At 49.6% G+C, this 21,335-nt stretch overlaps 1 protein-coding gene across 3 annotated transcripts in view; it reads right to left on the reverse strand.

Annotated features, from left to right (window-relative positions):
* The window catches only part of LOC132816904 (interleukin-1 receptor accessory protein-like 1), a 29,144-nt gene extending 19,069 nt beyond the window's left edge, over window positions 1-10,075 (reverse strand). For 2 of the 3 annotated variants that reach the window (XM_060826921.1, XM_060826919.1), the window contains exons 1-2: window positions 9,978-10,075; window positions 928-1,023 (exon numbers count right to left, since the gene is read on the reverse strand). In XM_060826921.1, the coding sequence (XP_060682904.1) occupies window positions 928-1,023; window positions 9,978-10,011 (130 nt within the window). In that variant the 5' untranslated portion in view covers window positions 10,012-10,075. The remainder of the gene's footprint in view (window positions 1-927; window positions 1,024-9,977) is intronic. The other variant, XM_060826920.1, reaches the window with a different exon arrangement.
* Between the last annotated feature and the right edge of the window lie 11,260 nt (window positions 10,076-21,335).

A 21,335-nucleotide genomic window follows, 5' to 3' on the forward strand; every position in this document is an offset into this window, starting at 1 on the left:
CATTGTGCTGATGCTGGGCTTGGCATTCCCCACCCGGGATCCACCGACATTCCCCAGGGATCAGAGATCAGTCTACAGGACACTGCTGTGCGTGATCCTGGAGCAAAACCACAGCGACACAATAAAAAGGTGGATGATCATTTCCTCTGAACATCTCCATTTTATCAAAATAAAAATATTGAAATTTGGTAGTTGGGGAGGGGTGAAGCAAAGGCTGTTAGCGTCGGCTAGTTGATTCCTTAGACTAGTCTCGATCAATTATGGGAGCTGGGAGGTCAGCATAAGGAGTTTCTGAGAGTATTTCTCGACTTATTATTCCTGCAATTTGCTTTTTGGTGACATGGTTGTGCAGCATTTGGAAGGGAGTTCTGGAACTCCCTCCCCAGTGGCAGTGTGGGAGCACATCGACTGCAGCAGTTGAAGAAGGCAGCTCAGCAGCACATTCTCAAGGGCAACTAAAGACAGACAATGAATGTTGCCCCAGCCAGTGATGCCCATGTCCTGTGAGTGAATAAAAAAGAAACACAGCAGGTCAAGCAGCCACTATGGAGTGAGAAACCGAGCTAATGTTTCTGTTAATTGTCCAGTACAATTCCTGATGAGTGAATTTGCACTTGAAACTGTAACTCTACAGCACTGTCTGCTTTTATTTCTGATTTCCAGCACCTGCAGTATTTTACTTGACTAAGAGAAAGGGAGGTGGAGGATGGGAATAATGTTAGTCATATTCCTCCAGCCAGTGTGGGCATTGTTGTTAGTTGTTAGTCCTTCCCTGCTGGCGTGGACTCTGGGCAAGTAAATGTGTGTTCTACATCAATGAAGCAAACCTCAGTGCTCAGAACTAAAGCAGCATTTTTCTAACAACATTCTGTCTGAGTAGGGGCTTTGTTGTCTGAGGGGTTTTGCTGTCTACTTCTCTATAGTTACCTGGGTCTTGGACTCCATCTCTTAAAATGTAAGCAGAGACGAGTCCATTCAACAGCATCAGGAGAGATATGACGATTAGGCAGAGAGCTTCCTGCCCTGAAGAAAAAAAATTAAGTAGTTTCAGAAAATGATGACAAATGCAAATTATCAACTGTGACTTCAGCAGTTTTAGAACTGATCAGTCACACTCTCAGCTCAAGCCATAAGGTTCTGGCTTCAAGATCAACTTTACGATGAGCGTTCAGACTGACACTTCCTATGCAGTAATGAGGGAGTGCCACACTCTCAGAGGGTCAGTGTTGAGGGAGCACCGCACTGTTGGAGGGTCAGTGCTGAGGGTGTGCCACATTGTCAGAGGGTCAGTGCTGAGGGAGTGCCGCACTGTCAGAGGGTCAGTGCTGACGAAGTGGCACATTGTCAGAGGGTCAGTGTTGAGGGAGCACCGCACTGTTGGAAGGTCAGTGCTGACAGAGTGGCACATTGTCAGAGGGTCAGTGTTGAGGGAGCACCGCACTGTTGGAGGGTCAGTGCTGAGGTTGTGCCATACTCTCAGAGGGTCAGTGTTGAGGGAGCACCGCACTGTTGGAGGGTCAGTGCTGACAGAGTGGCACATTGTCAGAGGGTCAGTGTTGAGGGAGCACCGCACTGTTGGAGGGTCAGTGCTGAGGGTGTGCCATACTCTCAGAGGGTCAGTGTTGAGGGAGCACCGCACTGTTGGAGGGTCAGTGCTGAGGGTGTGCCACATTGTCAGAGGGTCAGTGCTGAGGGAGTGCAGCACTGTTGGAGGGTCAGTGCTGACGGAGTGGCACATTGTCAGAGGGTCAGTGCTGAGGGAGTGCCGCACTGTCAGAGGGTCAGTGCAGAGGGAGTGCCGCACTGTCGGAGGGTCAGTGCTGAGAAGTGCTGCACTGTCAGTGGGTCAGTGCTGAGGGAGTGCCGCACTGTCACAGGGTCAGTGCTGAGGGAGCGCCGCACTGTCACAGGATCAGTGCTGAGGGAGTGCCGCACTGTCCGAGGGTCAGTGCTGAGAAGTGCGGCAATGTCAGTGGGTCAGTGCTGAGGGAGTACCGCAGTGTCGGAGGGTCAGTGCTGAGGGAGCAATGCACTGTCAGAGGGTCAGTGCTGAGGGAGTGCCGCACTGTCGGAGGGTCAGTGCTGAGAAATGCTGCACTGTCAGTGGGTCAGTGCTGAGGGAGTACCGCAGTGTCGGAGGGTCAGTGCTGAGGGAGCAATGCACTGTCAGAGGGTCAGTGCTGAGGGAGTGCCGCACTGTCGGAGGGTCAGTGCTGAGGGAGTGCCGCACTATCACAGGGTCATTGCTGAGGGAGCGCCGCACTGTCGGAGGGTCAGTGCTGAGGGAGCGATGCACTGTCGGAGGGTCAATGCTGAGGGAGCGATGCACTGTCGGAGGGTCAGTGCTGAGGAAGTGCCACATTGTCAAAGGATCAGTGCTGAGGGTGCGCCGCACTGTCGAGGGGTCAATGCTGAGAGTGCGCCGCACTGTTGGAGGGTCAGTGCTGAGCGAGTCCCACATTGTCAAAGGGTCAGTGCTGAGGGAGCGCCGCACTGTCGGAGGGTCAGTGCTGAGGGAGCGCTGCACTGTTGGAGGGTCAGTGCTGAGGGAGTGCCGCACTGTTGGAGAGTCAGTGCTGAGGGAGCGCCGCACTTTTGAAGGGTCAATGCTGAGGGAGTGGCACATTGTCAGAGGGTCAGTGCTGAGGGAGTGTCGCACTATCGGAGGGTCAGTGCTGAGGGAGTGACACATTGTCAGAGGGTCAGTGTTGAGGGAGTGCCACATTGTCAGAGGGTCAGTGCTGAGAGAGTGCTGCAATGTGGGAGAGTGAGTGCTGAGGGAGCGCCACACTTTCAGAGGGTCAGTGCTAAGGGAGCACTGCAGTGTTGGAGGATCAGTGCTGATGGAGCGCCGCACTGTTGGAGGGTCAGTGCTGAGGGAGTATGGCATTGTCGGAGGATCAGTGTGAGAGGTGCTGCAATGTCAGAGGGTCAGTGCTGAGGGAGTGCAACATTGTCAGAGGGTCAGTGCTGAGGGAATGCTGCACTGTCGGTGGGTCAGTGATGAGGGTGCGCCGCACTGTCGAGAGGTTAATGCTGAGAGTGTGCCGCACTGTTGGAGGGTCAGTGCTGAGCGAGTCCCACATTGTCAAAGGGTCAGTGCTGAGGGAGTGCCACATTGTCAGAGGGTCAGTGCTGAGAGAGTGCTGCAATGTGGGAGAGTGAGTGCTGAGGGAGCGCCACACTTTTGGAGGGTCAGTGCTGAGAAGTGCTGCAATGTCAGAAGGTCAGTGCTGAGGGAATGCCAAATTGTCAGAGGGTCAGTGCTGAAGGAGTGCCACATTGTCAAAGGATCAGTGATGAGGGTGCGCCGCACTGTCGAGAGGTTAATGCTGAGAGTGTGCCGCACTGTTGGAGGGTCAGTGCTGAGCGAGTCCCACATTGTCAAAGGGTCAGTGCTGAGGGAGTGCCACACTGTTGGAGGGTCGGTGCTGAGGGAGCGCCGCACTTTTGAAGGGTCAATGCTGAGGGAGTGCCACATTGTCAGAGGGTCAGTGCTGAGGGAGTGTCGCACTATCGGAGGGTCAGTGCTGAGGGAGTGATACATTGTCAGAGGGTCAGTGCTGAGGGCGTGCCACATTGTCAAAGGGTCAGTGCTGAGAGAGTGCTGCACTGTTGGAGGGTCAGTGCTGAGGGAGTGCCACACTGTCGGAGGGTTGGTGCTGAGGGAGTGCCGCACTGACCCCGGGTGCCGCACAGTCGGAGGGTCAGTTCTGAGGGAGTGCCGCACCGGTCAGTGCTGAGATGTGCCGCACTTTCGGAAGGTCAGTGCTGAGCGAGTCCCACATTGTCAAAGGTTCAGTGCTGAGTGAGTGCTGCACTGTCGGAGGATCAGTGCTGAGGGAGTGCCACATTGTCAGAGGGTCAGTGCTGAGAGATCGCCACACTGTTGGAGGGTCAGTGCTGACGGAACGCCGCTCTGTCGGAGGGTCAGTGCTGAGAAGTGCTGCAATGTCAGAGGGTCAGTGCTGAGGGGGTGCCACATTGTCAGAGGGTCAGTGCTGAGAGTATGCTGCTCTGTCAGAGGGTCAGTGCTGAGGGAGTGCCACATTGTCAGAGGGTGAGAGCTGAGGGAGTGCTGCACTGTCGGAGGATCAGTGCTGAGGGAGTGCCACATTGTGAAAGGATCAGTGCTGAAGGAGTGCTGCACTGTCGGAGGGTCAGTGCTGAGGGAGTGCGACATTGTCAGAGGGTCAGTGCTGAGGGAATGCTGCACTGTCGGAGGGTCAGTGCTGAGGGAGTGCGCACTGTCGGACGGTCAGTGCTGAGAAGTGCTGCAATGTCAGAGGGTCAGTGCTGAGAGAGTGCCACATTGTCAGAGGGTCAGTGCTGAGGGAATGCGCACTGTCGGAGGGTCAGTGCTGAGGGAGCGCTGCACTGTCGGAGTGTCAGTGCTGAGAAGTGCCACATTGTCAAAGGGTCAGTGCTGAGGGAGTGCCACACTGTTGGAGGGTCGGTGCTGAGGGAGCGCCGCATTGTTGGAGGGTCAGTGCTGAGGGAGTGCCGCACTGTCACAGGGTCAGTGCTGAGGGAGTGCCGCACTGTCGGAGGGTCAGTGCTGAGGGAGTGCCGCACTGTCAGAGGGTCAGTGCAGAGGGAGTGCCGCACTGTCGGAGGGTCAGTGCTGAGAAGTGCTGCACTGTCAGTGGGTCAGTGCTGAGGGAGTACCGCAGTGTCGGAGGGTCAGTGCTGAGGGAGCGCCGCACTGTCGGAGGGTCAGTGCTGAGGGAGTGCCGCACTGTCCGAGGGTCAGTGCTGAGAAGTGCGGCAATGTCTGTGAATCAGTGCTGAGGGAGTGCCACATTGTCAGAGGGTCAGTGCTGAGAAGTGCTGCACTGTCAGTGGGTCAGTGCTGAGGGAGTACCGCAGTGTCGGAGGGTCAGTGCTGAGGGAGCAATGCACTGTCAGAGGGTCAGTGCTGAGGGAGTGCCGCACTGTCGGAGGGTCAGTGCTGAGGGAGTGCCGCACTGTCACAGGGTCATTGCTGAGGGAGTGCCGCACTGTCACAGGGTCAGTGCTGAGGGAGTGCCACACTGTCACAGGGTCAGTGCTGAGGGAGCGCCGCACTGTCACAGGGTCAGTGCTGAGGGAGCGCTGCACTGTCGGAGGGTCAGTGCTGAGGGAGCGATGCACTGTCGGAGGGTCAGTGCTGAGGAAGTGCCACATTGTCAAAGGATCAGTGCTGAGGGTGCGCTGCACTGTCGAGGGGTCAATGCTGAGAGTGCGCCGCACTGTTGGAGGGTCAGTGCTGAGCGAGTCCCACATTGTCAAAGGGTCAGTGCTGAGGGAGCGCCACACTGTTGGAGGGTCAGTGCTGAGGGAGTGCCACACTGTTGGAGGGTCGGTGCTGAGGGAGTGCCACACTTTTGAAGGGTCAATGCTGAGGGAGTAGCACATTGTCAGAGGGTCAGTGCTGAGGGAGTGTCGCACTATCGGAGGGTCAGTGCTGAGGGAGTGACACATTGTCAGAGGGTCAGTGTTGAGGGAGTGCCACATTGTCAGAGGGTCAGTGCTGAGAAGTGCTGCACTATCAGTTGGTCAGTGCTGAGAGAGTGCTGCAATGTGGGAGAGTGAGTGCTGAGGGAGCGCCACACTTTCAGAGGGTCAGTGCTGAGGGAGCACTGCAGTGTTGGAGGATCAGTGCTGATGGAGCGCCGCACTGTTGGAGGGTCAGTGCTGAGGGAGTATGGCATTGTCGGAGGATCAGTGTGAGAGGTGCTGCAATGTCAGAGGGTCAGTGCTGAGGGAATGCTGCACTGTCGGTGGGTCAGTGGTGAGGGTGCGCCGCACTGTCGAGAGGTTAATGCTGAGAGTGTGCCGCACTGTTGGAGGGTCAGTGCTGAGTGAGTCCCACATTGTCAAAGGGTCAGTGCTGAGGGAGTGCCACATTGTCAGAGGGTCAGTGCTGAGAGAGTGCTGCAATGTGGGAGAGTGAGTGCTGAGGGAGCGCCGCACTGTCGGAGGGTCAGTGCTGAGGAAGCGCTGCACTGTTGAAGGTTCAGTGCTGAGGGAGCGCCGCACTGTCGGAGGGTCAGTGCTGAGGAAGCGCTGCACTGTTGAAGGTTCAGTGCTGAGGGAGCGCTGCACTGTCGGAGTGTCAGTGCTGAGAAGTGCTGCAATGTCAGAAGGTCAGTGCTGAGGGAATGCCAGATTGTCAAAGGATCAGTGATGAGGGTGCGCCGCACTGTTGAGAGGTTAATGCTGAGAGTGTGCCACACTGTTGGAGGGTCAGTGCTGAGCGAGTCCCACATTGTCAAAGGGTCAGTGCTGAGGGAGTGCCACACTGTTGGAGGGTCGGTGCTGAGGGAGCGCCACACTTTTGAAGGGTCAATGCTGAGGGAGTGCCACATTGTCAGAGGGTCAGTGCTGAGGGAGTGTCGCACTATCGGAGGGTCAGTGCTGAGAGAGTGCTGCACTGTTGGAGGGTCAGTGCTGAGGGAGTGCCACACTGTCGGAGGGTTGGTGCTGAGGGAGTGCCGCACTGACCCCGGGTGCCGCACAGTCGGAGGGTCAGTTCTGAGGGAGTGCCGCACCGGTCAGTGCTGAGATGTGCCGCACTTTCGGAAGGTCAGTGCTGAGCGAGTCCCACATTGTCAAAGGTTCAGTGCTGAGTGAGTGCTGACCTGTCGGAGGATCAGTGCTGAGGGAGTGCCACATTGTCAGAGGGTCAGTGCTGAGAGATCGCCACACTGTTGGAGGGTCAGTGCTGAGGGAACGCCGCTCTGTCGGAGGGTCAGTGCTGAGAAGTGCTGCAATGTCAGAGGGTCAGTGCTGAGGGAGTGCCGCATTGTCAGAGGGTGAGAGCTGAGGGAGTGCTACACTGTCGGAGGATCAGTGCTGAGGGAGTGCCACATTGTGAAAGGATCAGTGCTGGGGGAGTGCTGCACTATCGGAGGGTCAGTGCTGAGGGAGTGCGACATTGTCAGAGGGTCAGTGCTGAGGGAATGCTGCACTATCGGAGGGTCAGTGCTGAGGGAGTGCCACAATGTCGGACGGTCAGTGCTGAGAAGTGCTGCAATGTCAGAGGGTCAGTGCTGAGAGAGTGCCACATTGTCATAGGGTCAGTGCTGAGAGAGTGCTGCAATGTGGGAGAGTGAGTGCTGAGGGAGCGCCACACTGTCGGAGTGTCAGTGCTGAGAAGTGCTGCAATGTCAGAAGGTCAGTGCTGAGGGAATGCCACATTGTCAGAGGGTCAGTGCTGAGCGAGTCCCACATTGTCAAAGGGTCAGTGCTGAGGGAGTGCCACACTGTTGGAGAGTCAGTGCTGAGGGAGCGCCACACTGTTGGAGGGTCAGTGCTGAGGGAGCGCCGCACTTTTGAAGGGTCAATGCTGAGGGAGTGCCACATTGTCAGAGGGTCAGTGCTGAGGGAGTGTCGCACTATCGGAGGGTCAGTGCTGAGGGAGTGACACATTGTCAGAGGGTCAGTGCTGAGGGAGTGCCACATTGTCAAAGGGTCAGTGCTGAGAGAGTGCTGCACTGTGGGAGAGTGAGTGCTGAGGGAGCGCTGCACTGTCGGAGGGTCAGTGCTGAGGGAGTGCCACACTGTCGGAGGGTTGGTGCTGAGGGAGTGCCGCACTGACCCCGGGTGCCGCACAGTCGGAGGGTCAGTTCTGAGGGAGTGCCGCACCGGTCAGTGCTGAGATGTGCCGCACTTTCGGAGGGTCAGTGCTGAGCGAGTCCCACATTGTCAGAGGGTCAGTGCTGAGAGAGCGCCACACTGTTGGAGGGTCAGTGCTGAGGGAACGCCGCTCTGTCGGAGGGTCAGTGCTGAGAAGTGCTGCAATGTCAGAGGGTCAGTGCTGAGGGGGTGCCACATTGTCAGAAGGTCAGTGCTGAGGGAGCGCCACACTGTTGGAGGGTCAGTGCTGAGGGAGCGCCGCACTGTCGGAGGGTCAGTGCCGAGGGAGTGCCGCACTGTTGGAGGGTCAGTTCTGAGGGAGTGCCGCACTGTCGAAGGATCAGTGCTGAGGGAGTGCCGCACTGTCGGTGGGTCAGTGCTGAGGGAGTGCCGCACTGTCAGAGGGTCAGTGTTGAGGGAGTGGGCACTGTTGGAGGGTCAGTGCTAAGGGAGTGCTGCACTGTCGGAGGGTCAGTGCTGAGGAAATGGTGTACTGTCACAGGGTCAGTGCTTAGGGAGTGCTGCACTGTCGGAGGGTCAGTGCTGAGGGAGTGCTGCACTGTCGGAGGGTCAGTGCTGAGGAAATGGTGTACTGTCACAGGGTCAGTGCTGAGGGAGTGCCACACTGTCGGAGGGTCAGTGCTGAGGGAGTGCTGCACTGTCAGAGGGTCAGTGCTGAGGAAATGCTGCACTGACTCGTGGTACTGCAGAACTTGAATCTTGCTGAATTGAGAAACGTGTTGTCAAAGCTTTTCATTTTGCATCTGTCAATATGAATCCATGAATATTAAATCAAATAGGAATATTCAAACAATATTTCCTACAGATGATGAGGGTATTGATTGATTGGCCAATAAACCTTGATTAGTTGCCATGCAGATAGCAATAAGTAATAGATTCCCTGAGGTTTTGGTTAGTCAGAAAAAGTGCAAGTTTCAAAACATTTTGCTTTTCCTTTCAGAGAATGGGTACCTGCATATGAATGGATGTTGAATTTTTAAAAATTTAAAATATTTTTCAAATCAACCTGTTCAGAGATGTTATTACACACGTCTGGGGCATGGGGGAACCTGAACTAGGCCCTCCCAGTCCAGGGATAGGGTCACTACCACAGCGGGCCTGAATAAAGGTCGTATGCAAGCGTAAATGAGCCATGTGATGAGCTTGATTGATCACTTAAATTCTGATGAAGAGTCACTCGATCTAAAAGGTTAACTCTGATTTCTCTTCATAGATGCTGCCAGACCTCTGAGCTTTTCCAGCAATTTCTGTTTTTGTTTCTGATTTACAGCATCTGCAGTTCTTTTGCTTTTCACAGGGATGATCCCTGGTGTGGAGGGATTGTCTTATGAGTGAAGATCAGGACTCTACTCCCTGGAGTTTAGAAGAATGAGAGGGATCTCATTGAAACATCCAGGATTCTTAGGGGACTTGACGGGGTCAATGCTGAGAGGGTGTTTGCCTCATGGGAGAGTCTAGGACCAGAGGGCACAGTCTCAGAATAAAGGGGCACCAATTTCAGACTGAGAGGGTTCCTTGTCACAATGAGCTGTGGGGGCAGAGTCCTTGTGTATTTTTAAGACTGAGATCGATAGATTCTTGATCAGTCAGGGAATCAAGGATTGCAGGGAAAATGTAAGAAAGTAGACACGAGGAATGTCAGATCAGCCAAAATCCTATTGAATAGCAGAGTAAGCTTGAGGGGCCAAATGGCCTACTCCTGTTCCTATGAGTGAAAGGCAGAAAGCTTCAGCAACATCTCTGTTTTCAGTTCTGTGTTACCAAAAATATCTTCATCAAATGACTGGCTGTTTACAGCAGTGCATAACAAACTCAATAGTAGCCTTTGAAAAGGGAATTTTAAAATGTAATAAGGAAGAAGACAGAACGAGACCAACTGAATGCTCATCTGGAGATCCAGAGCAGATTTAATAGGCTGAATGAATTCCTCTGTTATATTAAGAAGGAGGCCATTTGGACCATCAAGCCTATGTTGTGTTGAGAGAGCTTTCTAGTTATTTCCACTCCTCCTTCTTTCCCCACATTCCTGCAATTATTAATAGAGCTGTTACATTAACATGTGATAACAATTTCAAACAAATATTTCTCCAGTTCCCTTCTGCAAGTTCCTGTTGGATTTGCTTCCACTGCCCGTTTAGGCGATACATTTCAGATCTCTGCGTGGAGAAAGTTTCTCCCTCTGTGCTGTCAAAACACTTCATAATTTGAACATTTTTAACAGTGCAGCAGTAGCAGAGGCATTACTCTGATATCAGTTAATTTATAAATGTTATTCTATTTTACTGCCTGCATGTTTCTATAATTTTTATCTAAGAGAGAGAAATCTAAATTCTCACCAGTCTGGCGATTGCTGAAGGTTTTGATTGTCATTGGTGGTTTGATTGCAGCCGAACTGAGTAGGAGAGTTTGCCGTGCTGATGTTGGAACTCTGACAGAACCTTTGGACTGTGTGTTTATATCTTATTGAAACCACTTCCGTTTTCATATATGGAGCCACATGACTTAGAGTCATAGAGATATACAGCACTGAAACAGACTTTTCGGTCCAACCCGTCCATGCCAACCACTTCATGGATGCAAGCATCAAATACTAAGAGGTATTGGTTTAAGGTGAGGTGGGATAAGGAGATGTGCAAAGCAAGATGTTTTTTACAAAGAGGGTGATAGATGCCTGGAACGTGCTGCCAGTAGAGGTGGTGGAAACAGAGACAATAGCAATGTTTAAAAGGCATTTAGACAGACACACGAATAGGCAGGGAATGGAAGGATAGTTTAATCCATGGGATTAGTTTAGGATGGCACCAATGTTAATACAGACATGTGGGGCCAAAGGGCTTGTTCCTGTGCTGTAATTATGAGAACATTCCAAAGCTTCAGAGTCAGTTTGAAGGCATGTCTGTCCATGGAGGAATTATTAAAATCTGGGGAGGTTCAAGAAGCCAGAATTAGAGGTAAGTAGAGATCTCAGAAGGTGGAGATTGGGAGAGGACAAGGTTACAGAAGGATGTCAAAGTAAGGATAAGAACTGTACACCTGAGGACAGACAGTATCTGCTGGCAATACCTACAGACGTTAGTAGATGCTTTAAAATTAGTCTGGTGAAGAAAATTGCAGCTTTGACCAGCTGGTTATCCAATCCCAGAACAGGACTAAAGTTCAGGAGGTTAATTTTATCTTGTGTTGTTGGCTCGGTGAGTTTCAAATGACACGCAGCAAGTGGTCAGCATTTATATTGTGCAGTTTTGCCATAAACCATTGACAGAAAATTGCCTGCTTACAATTTGGTGAGGGACCTCGCAGTCATTGTGATATTCTGAAGCTCATTCTAATCTTTTTCCCGTAGAATTCAAGTCCCACAGTCCCCAAAATGTTCCCATTCACTCCCTGTGCTCATTGACCTAATTGGCTCCCAGTGTTTCACTGAATTAATTTTTAAAATGTCAGCCTTGTTTTCAAATCATTCCACGTTCTCACCCATGTCTGTCTAATTTTCCCTTCCAATGCCATAATGTTCTCCAAATTTTGCTGCAATATAAAGTTCTGTAATGTTGTACTGTGGTAAAGGTGTAATATGTATTCCAGGATTAATGAATGCTAGTGACTGGGATGCACTGAGGACCCTTGGCGACTGACTGAGAAGACTTCATGTATCGGTTGTGTTTTTCATCTCTTCTACATGTGGAGATGCGAATACCTCAGTATCAGGAATCAAACAAGTCATAAATTAATTGCAAAGTTAGGAATATATTGTGAGAGCACTAGAGGGAGCTTTACTGCTGGGAGTGATTAATGGAGGACAGTGTTGAAGGAGCTTTATTTTGTATTTAATCCCATGTTGTCTGTGTCCCGGGAGTGTTTGAAGGGGACAGTATAGAGGGAGCTTTACTCTGTATCTAACCCCATGCAATTCCCGTCTTGGGAGTGTTTGATTGGGACAGAGTGGAGGGAGCTTTACTTTATATCTAACCCCGTGCTGTCCCTGTCCTGGGGACATTTGATGGGGAGAAAGTGGAGGGAACTTTAGGTTCAATTTAGAAGAGTAGACAGAACTTTGTTTTTAGTTTAAAATAGTAGAGGGACCATTATGCTGTATCTAACAGTGTGCTGTACCATCCTTGGAGTGTTCAAAGCGAAGTGAGGAGAGAGCTTTAATTTTAATTTGAAATAGTTGGGGAAATTTAATCGGTATCTCATCCTGCATTGTACCTATCCTGGAAGTGTTTGATGTGGAGGGTGTTGAAGCAGCATTATTTTCAGTTTAAAAGAATATAGGAACCTTTAGTTTCAGTTTCAAAGAGTAGAGAGAGTTTTACTTTCCGTTAAAAGACTGGAGGCACCTTTGCTATATATCCTACCCCATGCTGTCCCTGTCCTGGGATGGGGGACAGTGTAGAGGGAGCCGAAAATGTGTTGCTGGTTAAAGCGCAGCAGGTCAGGCAGCATCCAAGGAACAGGAAATTCGACGTTTCGGGCATAAGCCCTTCATCAGGGACAGCACGGGGTGAGATACAGAGTAAAGCTCCCTCTACACTGTCCCCAACAAACACCCCAGGACAGGGACAGCACGGGGTTAGATACAGAGTAAAGTTCCCTCTACATTGTCCCCAACAAACACCCCCAGGACAGCATGGGGATTCCTGATGAAGGGCTTATGCCCGAAACGTCGAATTTCCTGTTCCCTGGATGCTGCCTGACCTGCTGCGCTTTAACCAGCAACACATTTTCGGCTCTGATCTCCAGAATCTGCAGACCTCACTTTTTACAGTGTAGAGGGAGCTTTACTCTGTATCTAACCCCGTGCTATTCCTGTCCTGGGAGTGCTTGATGGGGACAGTGTAGAGTGAGCTCTACTCTGTATCTAATCCTGTGCTGTCCCTGTCCTGGGAGTGTTTGATGGGGGGAACAGTGTGGAGAGAGCTTTATTCTGAACCTAAACTGATGCTGTCCCTCTCTTGGAGTGTTTGATGGGGGACAGGATAGAGGGAGTTATACTGTGTCTCTAACCCATGCTGTCCTGGGGGTGTTTGTTGGGGACAGTATAGAGGGAACTTTACTCTGTATCTAACCCTGTGCTGTCCCTGTCCTGGGAGTGTTTGTTGGGGACAGTGTAGAGGGAGCTTTACTCTGTATCTAACCCTGTGCTGTCCCTGTCCTGGGAGTGTTTGTTGGGGACAGTGTAGAGGGAGCTTTACTCTGTATCTAACCCTGTGCTGTCCCTGTCCTGGGAGTGTTTGTTGGGGACAGTGTAGAGGGAGCTTTACTCTGTATCTAACCCCATGCTGTCCCTGTCCTGGGGGTGTTTGTTGGGGACAGTGTAGAGGGAGCTTTACTCTGTATCAAACCCTGTGCTGTCCCTGTCCTGGGGGTGTTTGTTGGGGACAGTGTAGAGGGAGCTTTACTCTGTATCAAACCCTGTGCTGTCCCTGTCCTGGGAGTGTTTGTTGGGGACAGTGTAGAGGGAGCTTTACTCTGTATCTAACCCAATGCTGAACCTGTCCTGGGAGTGTTTGTTGGAGACAGTGTAGAGGGAACTTTACTCTGTATTTAACCCCATGCTGTCCCTGTCCTGGGGGTGTTTGTTGGAGACAGTGTGTAAAGAGCTTTACTCTGTATTTAACCCTGTGCTGTCCTTGTCCTGAGATTATCTGATGGGGTGACAGCTTAGAGAGAGCTTTACTCTGTATCTACCCTGTGCTGTCCCTGCCCTGGGAGTGTTTGATGGGGGGAACGGTGTGGAGAGAGCTTTACTCTGTATCTAAACCAGTGCTGTCCCTCTCTGATGGGGGACAAGATAGAGGGAGTTATACTCTGTCTCTAACCATGCTGTCCCCGTCCTGGGAGTGTTTGATGCGGACAGTGTAAAGAGAGCTTTACTCTGCATCTAACCCCATATTGTCCTTGTTCTGGGAGTATTTGATGGGAACAGAGAGAACTTTATTCCTTCCCTAACAGCATTGTGGGTCTACCCACAGCACATGGACTACAGCGGTTCCAGAAGGCAGATCACCCCCACCTTCTCAAGGGGACAACTGGGGACGGGCAATAAATGCTGGGCCCAGTCAGCAATACTCACATCTAATGAGTGAATGTTTTAAAAAATTGATTTGTCGAAAGGATAATGACAAGTTCTGTTGACTCTACAGTCAAGGAAATATCAGCTTTAGTAATACCAAACTGAGCTTTATCAATATAAAGTCGTCATGTGGAGTGATAGATACATTAGCAATTTATCAATGATTAGCCAAGTCATCAGAGGATGGTGCAATTGTATTGTATATTTAGATGACTTGGTTGTATATACATCCAAACAGGAGGAAGAACATTTCCAACATTTGAACAAATCAGTTACGAATAATTTGTAAATCAAAGTAAAACTGAGTTATTTGGGCCAAACCGTGGAACAAGACCAAGTCACACTGAGAGAAACAAAACTAAAGGTCATTATTGGTTTGCCCATGCCTAGGACAGAAACAGGAAACTGCATCATATATCAGCGTGAAAGGATTTGATCGTAAGTTCATTCAAAATGTCAACATTGCTATGTCACCTTTGAAACATTTATTAAAGAAAAGCAAGAAATGTGAGTGTACCTAAGAATGTCAGTGGTCATGACAATTTGAAAGCAGTATTGACTCCTTCAGTCCTGACCCTTCAACAGTACAGCACTCCCTCAACACTGACCCTCTGACAATGTTGCACTCCCGCAGCACTGACCCTCCGACAGTGTGGCACTCCCTCAGCACTGACCCTCCGATAGTGTGGCACTCCCTCAGCGCTGATCCTCTGACAATGCGACACTCCCTCAGCACTGACCCTCTGACAGTGCGGCACTCCCTCAGCACTGACCCTCTGACAGTGCGGCACTCCCTCAGCACTGACCCTCTGACCGTGAGGTATTCCCTCAGCACTTGACCCTCTGACAGTGCGGCACTCCCTCAGCACTTGACCCTCTGACAGCACGGCAGACCATCAGCACTGACCCTCTGACAGCACGGCACTCCCTCAGCACTGACCCTCCGACAGTGTGGCATTTCCTTAGTACTGATCCTCTGACAGTGCGGTTCTCCCACATCACTGACCCTCCAAGAGTGTGGCATTCCCTCAGTACCAACTCCTCAACAGTGCAGCACTCCTTCAGTGTTGTACTGAGAGTTTGCATGGATTTCTTTTGTCAAATTTCAGCTCTGCAATTTGAACCCATGACCTTCTGACTCATGGGTGTGTGCTGAATAGCAAGGGCTGAGTTTCAGAACAAAGTTGCATCGTAAGACAGTGAATGATGTAAAGCTCAACTGGACCCGAGATCATTGTGGTTAAATTGCATTAGGTAATATGACTGAATCTGACATAGCACTGTCAGTGGGCCAAAAATGAGGACTGCAGATGCTGGAGATTAGAGTCGAGAGAGTGGTGCTGGAAAAATACAGCAGGTCAGGCAGCATCTGAGGACCAGCAAAGAGCTTTTGCCTGAAACGTCGGTTTTCCTGCTCCTCGGATGCTCCCTGACCTGCTGTGCTTTTCCAGTGCCCCACTCTTGACAGCAATGTCAGTGTTGAGTCAGTTGACCATCCAGTGATTTTCAGTTCTTGTCTAGGTCATCAACTATTTCAAATAACAATTCCTCATTGAGAGATTAGTGACTCATGGTAGGAGTCTGGGAGTAGATTTCAATGCTGCAGACACTGAGGGAGGGGGTGGGAGGGAAGCAAGAACTAAGGACCATAAATACAATACAATCAATGGTAAATCCAGTCAGGGAATTCAGGAGAAACTTCTTTGTGAAGTGTATATTAAGAATACTTGTTAAGATTAAGTAACCAGCTTCTGACTGCCCGAAGTCTGTCCACCATCTACAAAACCCAAGTCAGAAGTGTGACGGAATACTCTTCTAAACGGACCCTTGAAAGTGCTTAAGGTTGTCCTCATATGAACAGGGCTGAAAATGTGTTGTTGGAAAAGTGCAGCAGGTCCAAGGAGCAGGAGAATCGACGTTTCGGGCGTGAGCCCTTCTTCAGGAATGAGGAAAGTGTGTCCAGCAGGCTAAGATAAAAGGTAGGGAGGAGGGACTTGGGGGAGGGGCGTTGGAAATGCGATAGGTGGTAGGGAGGAGGGGCGATGGAGATGCGATAGGTCACTTTCTCCCCATATGAACAGGGTACGGTGCTCAACTCATTGACTGCCAGTTCAGACATGACACAGCAAGGAGTGTTAACGACCTCCTCAGGAAACAATAGGGTACCACTACTTGTTGTCCAGTACTTCCTGGGAGCCGAAAAACTGTTCCATGTTCTTCGCGGCCTGCAACGCATTATCGATGAGGATGAGCACCTCACCAAGACCTTCCCCACGTCTCCACTTGTTGCCTTTAAACAACCACCAAACCTCAAACAGATCATTGTTTGCAACAAACCGCTCAGCCTTCAAGTCAACATCGACCACAACACCGTACAACCCTGTCACAGCAGCCGCTGCAACGTGTCAGAGTATTGACCGGATGCCACCATTACACATGGGGACACCACCCACCATGTAGACGGCAGGTACTCATGTGACTTGGCCAAATTTGTCCTTTTCATATGCCTCAGGCGAAGATGTCCTGAAGCATGGTACATTGGCCAGACCAAGCAGAAGCTGCGACATTGGGTGAATGGACACCGTGCAACCATCACCAGGGAGGAGTGTTCCCTCCCAATTGGAGAACACTTCAGCAGTCTGGGACATTTGGCTCGGACCTTTGGGTGACCATTCTCCAAGGTGGACTTCGGGACAAGCAACAACACAAATGGCTGAGCGGAGGCTGATAGCCAAGTTCAGTACCCATGGGGATGGCCTCAACCGGGACCTTGTCACACTGCAGGTAACCCCACTGCACTAAATACTCTGTAATGAAGGTGTAGGTGTGTACTGTACCTTTAAGAGAGACAGGAAGCTGGCAAGGACTGAAAGCACAGGGTATGCTGAACAATTTAAAAATGTAACATTTAGTTGACACAAATAGTGCTGTGTTGCCATGGTACAAAAACAAATTCAAATTCGACAGGTTCATGGCTCCTTGAAAGTTGACGCACAGGTGGATAGGATAGTGAAGAAGGCGTTTGGTATGCTTTCCTTTACTGGTCAGAATATTGTGTACAGGAGTTGGGAAGTCATGTTGTGGCTGTACATGATATTGGTTAGGCCACTTTTGGAATATTGCGTGCAATTCTGGTGTTGTGAAATTTGAAGGGGTTCAGAAAAGTGCTTTAGCCCGAAACGTCGAATCTCTTGCTCCTTGGATGCTGCCTGACCTGCTGTGCTTTAACCAGCAACACATTTTCAGCTCTGATCTCCAGCATCTGCAGACCTCACTTTTTATAAGGATGTTGCCAGGGTTGGAGGATTTGAGCTATAGGGAGAGATTGAATAGGCTGGGGCTGTTTTCCCTGGAGTGTCGGAAGCTGAGAGGTGACCTTATAGAGGTTTATAAAATCATAAGGGGCATGGATAGGGTAAATAGACAAAGTCTCTTCCATGGGATGTGGGAGTCCAGAACTAGAGGGCAGAGGTTTAGAATGAGAGGTGAAAGATATAAAAGAGACCTAAGGGGCAACTTTTTCACACAGAGGGTGGTACGTGTATGGAATGAGCTGCCAGAGGATGTGGTGGAGGCTGGTACAATTGCAACATTTAAACGGCATCTGGATGGGTTTATGAATAGGAAGGGTTTGGAGGGATATGGGCCGGGTGCCGGCAGGTGGGACTAGATTGGGTTGGGATATCTGTTCGGTATGGACGGGTTGGACCGAAGGGTCTGTTTCCATGCCGTACATCTCTATGACTCTATGACAATCAGTTTAAATTATGCCTGAGACCAGAATCTAATCAAATTTGAATTTTACTTTTTGGAATGACATCAAACCAATGAAATGATTCAATGATTTGGGGTATAAAACGACATTTTGAACAGTTGGGGGAGAGCAGCAAAGGACACTGACAAGACTGCTCGCTGAACAGCTGTCTGAAAGGTACATGTCCATAAGTTGTGCAGCAGAAGACCAAAGCAAAGATGACCCAGCAAAATACAGAGGAAAATTGACGCTAGCTGGTTTTGAAACATGATTTTTTTATTTGTAAATCTTAATCATAATTTTTATTTTTATCGGACCAGTATTGTAGAGTGGGAGTTAAAAGATATGTTTACAAGAAAGGAATGATAAATAGTTGTTTAATGTTCTCTTTTAGAATTAAAAGAATAAAATTGTTCATTTTTAGTTTAAACCGTGACCTCTGGGATAGTTCTTTGCCTCTTGAAATTTAACAGATTACGATGTGAGCTGAGCTTCTATGTGTGTCAGATTTAAATTAGCAGAGGGGTTTAACCCGTGTCATAACAACACTCTCTCACACACACACATGCACACACACACACACTCTCCAACATACTTACACACTCACGCAGACCCTCTCTTATACAGAAGCTCTCTCTCATGCATCCCCTCACAGGTTTATACCCCATCACACACCAAGCTTACACACATACACACACTCTTTCACATGCACTCACATCCACACGCACACACTCACATGCTCACACTAACTGTCTCTCCTGCACGCGCGCACATATCAGTTTATGGGGTAAATTTGTATTTGTAGAATTGCAGGTGAGTTGCTCATCCTAGTATTCCTTGCATCCGACCTGGTCTTTTAGCCACTGTATTTATATGGCAAGTCCAGTTGACTTTCTGGTCAATGAAAACTCCCAGGATGTTTGTAGTTTGGAATTTAGTAATGGCAATGCCATTCAATGTCAAGGAGTAGTGGTTAGATTGTCTTGTATTGCAGATTGTCATTGCTTTGCATTTGCGTCGCACAAACATTACTTGCCACTTGCCAGCCCAAATCTGAATATATTATTGAATATGGACTGCTTTAGTATCTGAGGAGTCATGAATGGTACTGAACATTGCCCAGTCATTGGTAAACATCCCCACTTCTGCCTTTATGACAGAGGGAAGGTCATTGATGAAGCAGCTGAAGATGGTTGGGTGTAGGACGCTACCCTGAGGAACTCCTGCAGAGGTGTCCTGGAGCTGAAATAACGACTCCAACAGCTACAACCATTTTCCTTTGAGCCAGGTGTGAATCCAATCATCTGAAATACTACGATCACACCACCACACCCCACCCCAACCCCCCCCCCCTATAAACAATGCCCATTGATTGCAGTTTTGCTTGGGCACATTGATGCCACATTCAGCGAAATGCAGCCTTGATGTCAAGGGCAGTCATTCTCCCCTCCCCTCTGGAATTCAGCTCTTTTGTCCATGTTTGAACCAAGGCTGTGATGAGGTCAGGAGGTGAATGGTCCTTTTAGAGCCCAAACTGGGGATCACTGAGCAGGCGCTGCTTGATAGCTCTGTTGATGACCCCTTCCATCATTTTACTATAATCGAGAGTAGACTGATGGGGTTGTAATTGGCTGGGTTGGAATTGTGCTGCGTTTTATGTACAGGAAATATTTGGACAACCTTCCACATTACCGGGTAGCTGCCAGTGTTGTAACTATACTGGAATAGCTTGGCTAGGGGAGTAGCCAGTCTTCGGGCACCATTGCCAGAATGTTTTCAGGGCCCATAGCCTTCGCAGCATTCAGTGCCTCCAGCCATTTATTGATACTGCATGGAGTGAATTCAATTGGCTGAAAACTGGTATTTGTAATTCTGGGGGTCACGGAGATGGAAAATCCACTTGGCACTTCTGGGTGTAGATTGTTGTGAACGCTTTAGCCTTATCTCTTGCACTTACATGTTGGACTCTTCCATTATTGAGGAGTGCGATGTTTAATTGTCCACCACCATTCACAACTGGATGTGGCAGGTCTGCAGAACTTAGATCTGATCTAAAGGATTGCTTGGACCTATCACTTGCTGCTTATGCTGTTTGGCATGTAAGTTGCCCTGCTTTGTAGCTTCACCAGGTTGACACCTCATCTTCAGCCCTACCTGAAGAGGCCTCACCAATGTACAACCTCAACATGACTTCCTAACTCCAATAGGAGAAAGTGAGGACTGCAGATGCTGGAGATCAGAGCTGAAAATGTGTTGCTGGAAAAGCGCAGCAGGTCAGGCAGCATCCAAGGAACAGGAGAATCTACGTTTCGGGCATAAGCCCTTCTTCAGTTCCTAACTCCAATACCCAAACGACTGAGCAATGAAGGCATGCACGCTAAACACCTTTTTAACCAATCTGTCTGTATGTGAAGCAAACTTAAAAGAATTACCTACCTGAACCCTTAGTCCCTCTGTTCTACCAAACTATCCAGGGCCCGACCATTAATTGTATAAGCTCTACCCTCGTTTGTTGTACCAAAATGCAATACCACACATTTATTCAGATTGAACTCCATCTGATGTCCTTCAGGAACTAACTAGCTCAATCAGTAGTACTGCTGCTGAGCCACTCTTGGTGGTGGGATATTGAAACCCCCCACCCAGAGTACATTCTTCCACCCTCAGTGCTTGCTCCAAGTGTTGTTCAACATGGAGGAGACGGATTCAGTAGCTGAGGGAGGACAGAACGTGGTAACCAGCAGGAGGTTTCCTTGGCCAAGTTTAACCTTAAAGCTGAGAGACTTCATAGGTCTAGAGTCAATGTTGAGGACTCACAGGGCAACTCCCTCCAGACTGTATCCCACTATGCTGCCACGTCTGCTGGGAATGTCCTGCTGGTGGGACAGAACATATCCAGGGATGGAGGTATCTGGGACCTTGCCTGTCAGATATGATTCCATAAATATGATTATATGAGACTGTTGCTTGACTAGTCTGTAAGACAGCTCTTCTTATTTGGGCACCAGCCCCCAGAAGATAGTAAGAGGGTTTTGCAGGGTCAATAAAGCTGTTGTCACCTTTCTTGTTTTCGGTGCCTAGTCAATAACAATGAGATGCTCAGCTGTGGAACTGTGGTGATCCTAAATCAAGTATAAATCAAGTACTATTGGTAATATTGCACGATTGATTTTGATGCTTATTGTGATCTGATCTATAATTCTCCATTTATGTTATGGAATAAAAAAGAACTTACATTTACATGATGCCTCATCTTCAGGGAGACCCATAGCACCGTAGCCAATTACCTTTGCCTACATATAGTGTGCACTTCAGTGTAGCCACTTGGCTAATATTTCCTTAGGAAAATATGTGATAATACTAGAATAATTCCCATTTACAATTACTCCTATTTTCAGGTTCACACTTTTATTAACTTTTTGGCCAGCATTCATGAGCTGAGGACAATAGGTAAGAGTCCTACTGAGGGTGACATCAGATTGCTTCCCACAGAAGGAAACGTGGACTTATTTCGCAGTGGTAGTGTTACATGTGGAACACTGACATAGCTGTCCTCTCTGGATTGAAGTGAAGGTAGCAATCTGGAAGTGACGTTCCAATATCCCAGGTTTCTAATAAGTATTCTACAAGCTGCTGCAGTTATTGATGCCTGCGTTATCAGTGCTGCGTTGTTGGTCCTGTTGAGTTGCGGCATTTGATGCATGGTGGCTCAGTGGTTAGCACTGCTCCCTCACAGCGCCAGAGACCTGGATTGAATTCCAGTCTCAGGCAACTGTCTGTGTGGAGTTTGCACGTTCTCCCAGTGTCTGCGTGGGTTTCTTCCGGGTGCTCTATAGTTTCCTCCCACAGTCCAAGGATGTGCAGGTT

This window comes from Hemiscyllium ocellatum, chromosome 6, assembly GCF_020745735.1.
Source record: "Hemiscyllium ocellatum isolate sHemOce1 chromosome 6, sHemOce1.pat.X.cur, whole genome shotgun sequence".
Taxonomy (NCBI): Eukaryota; Metazoa; Chordata; class Chondrichthyes; order Orectolobiformes; family Hemiscylliidae; genus Hemiscyllium; species Hemiscyllium ocellatum.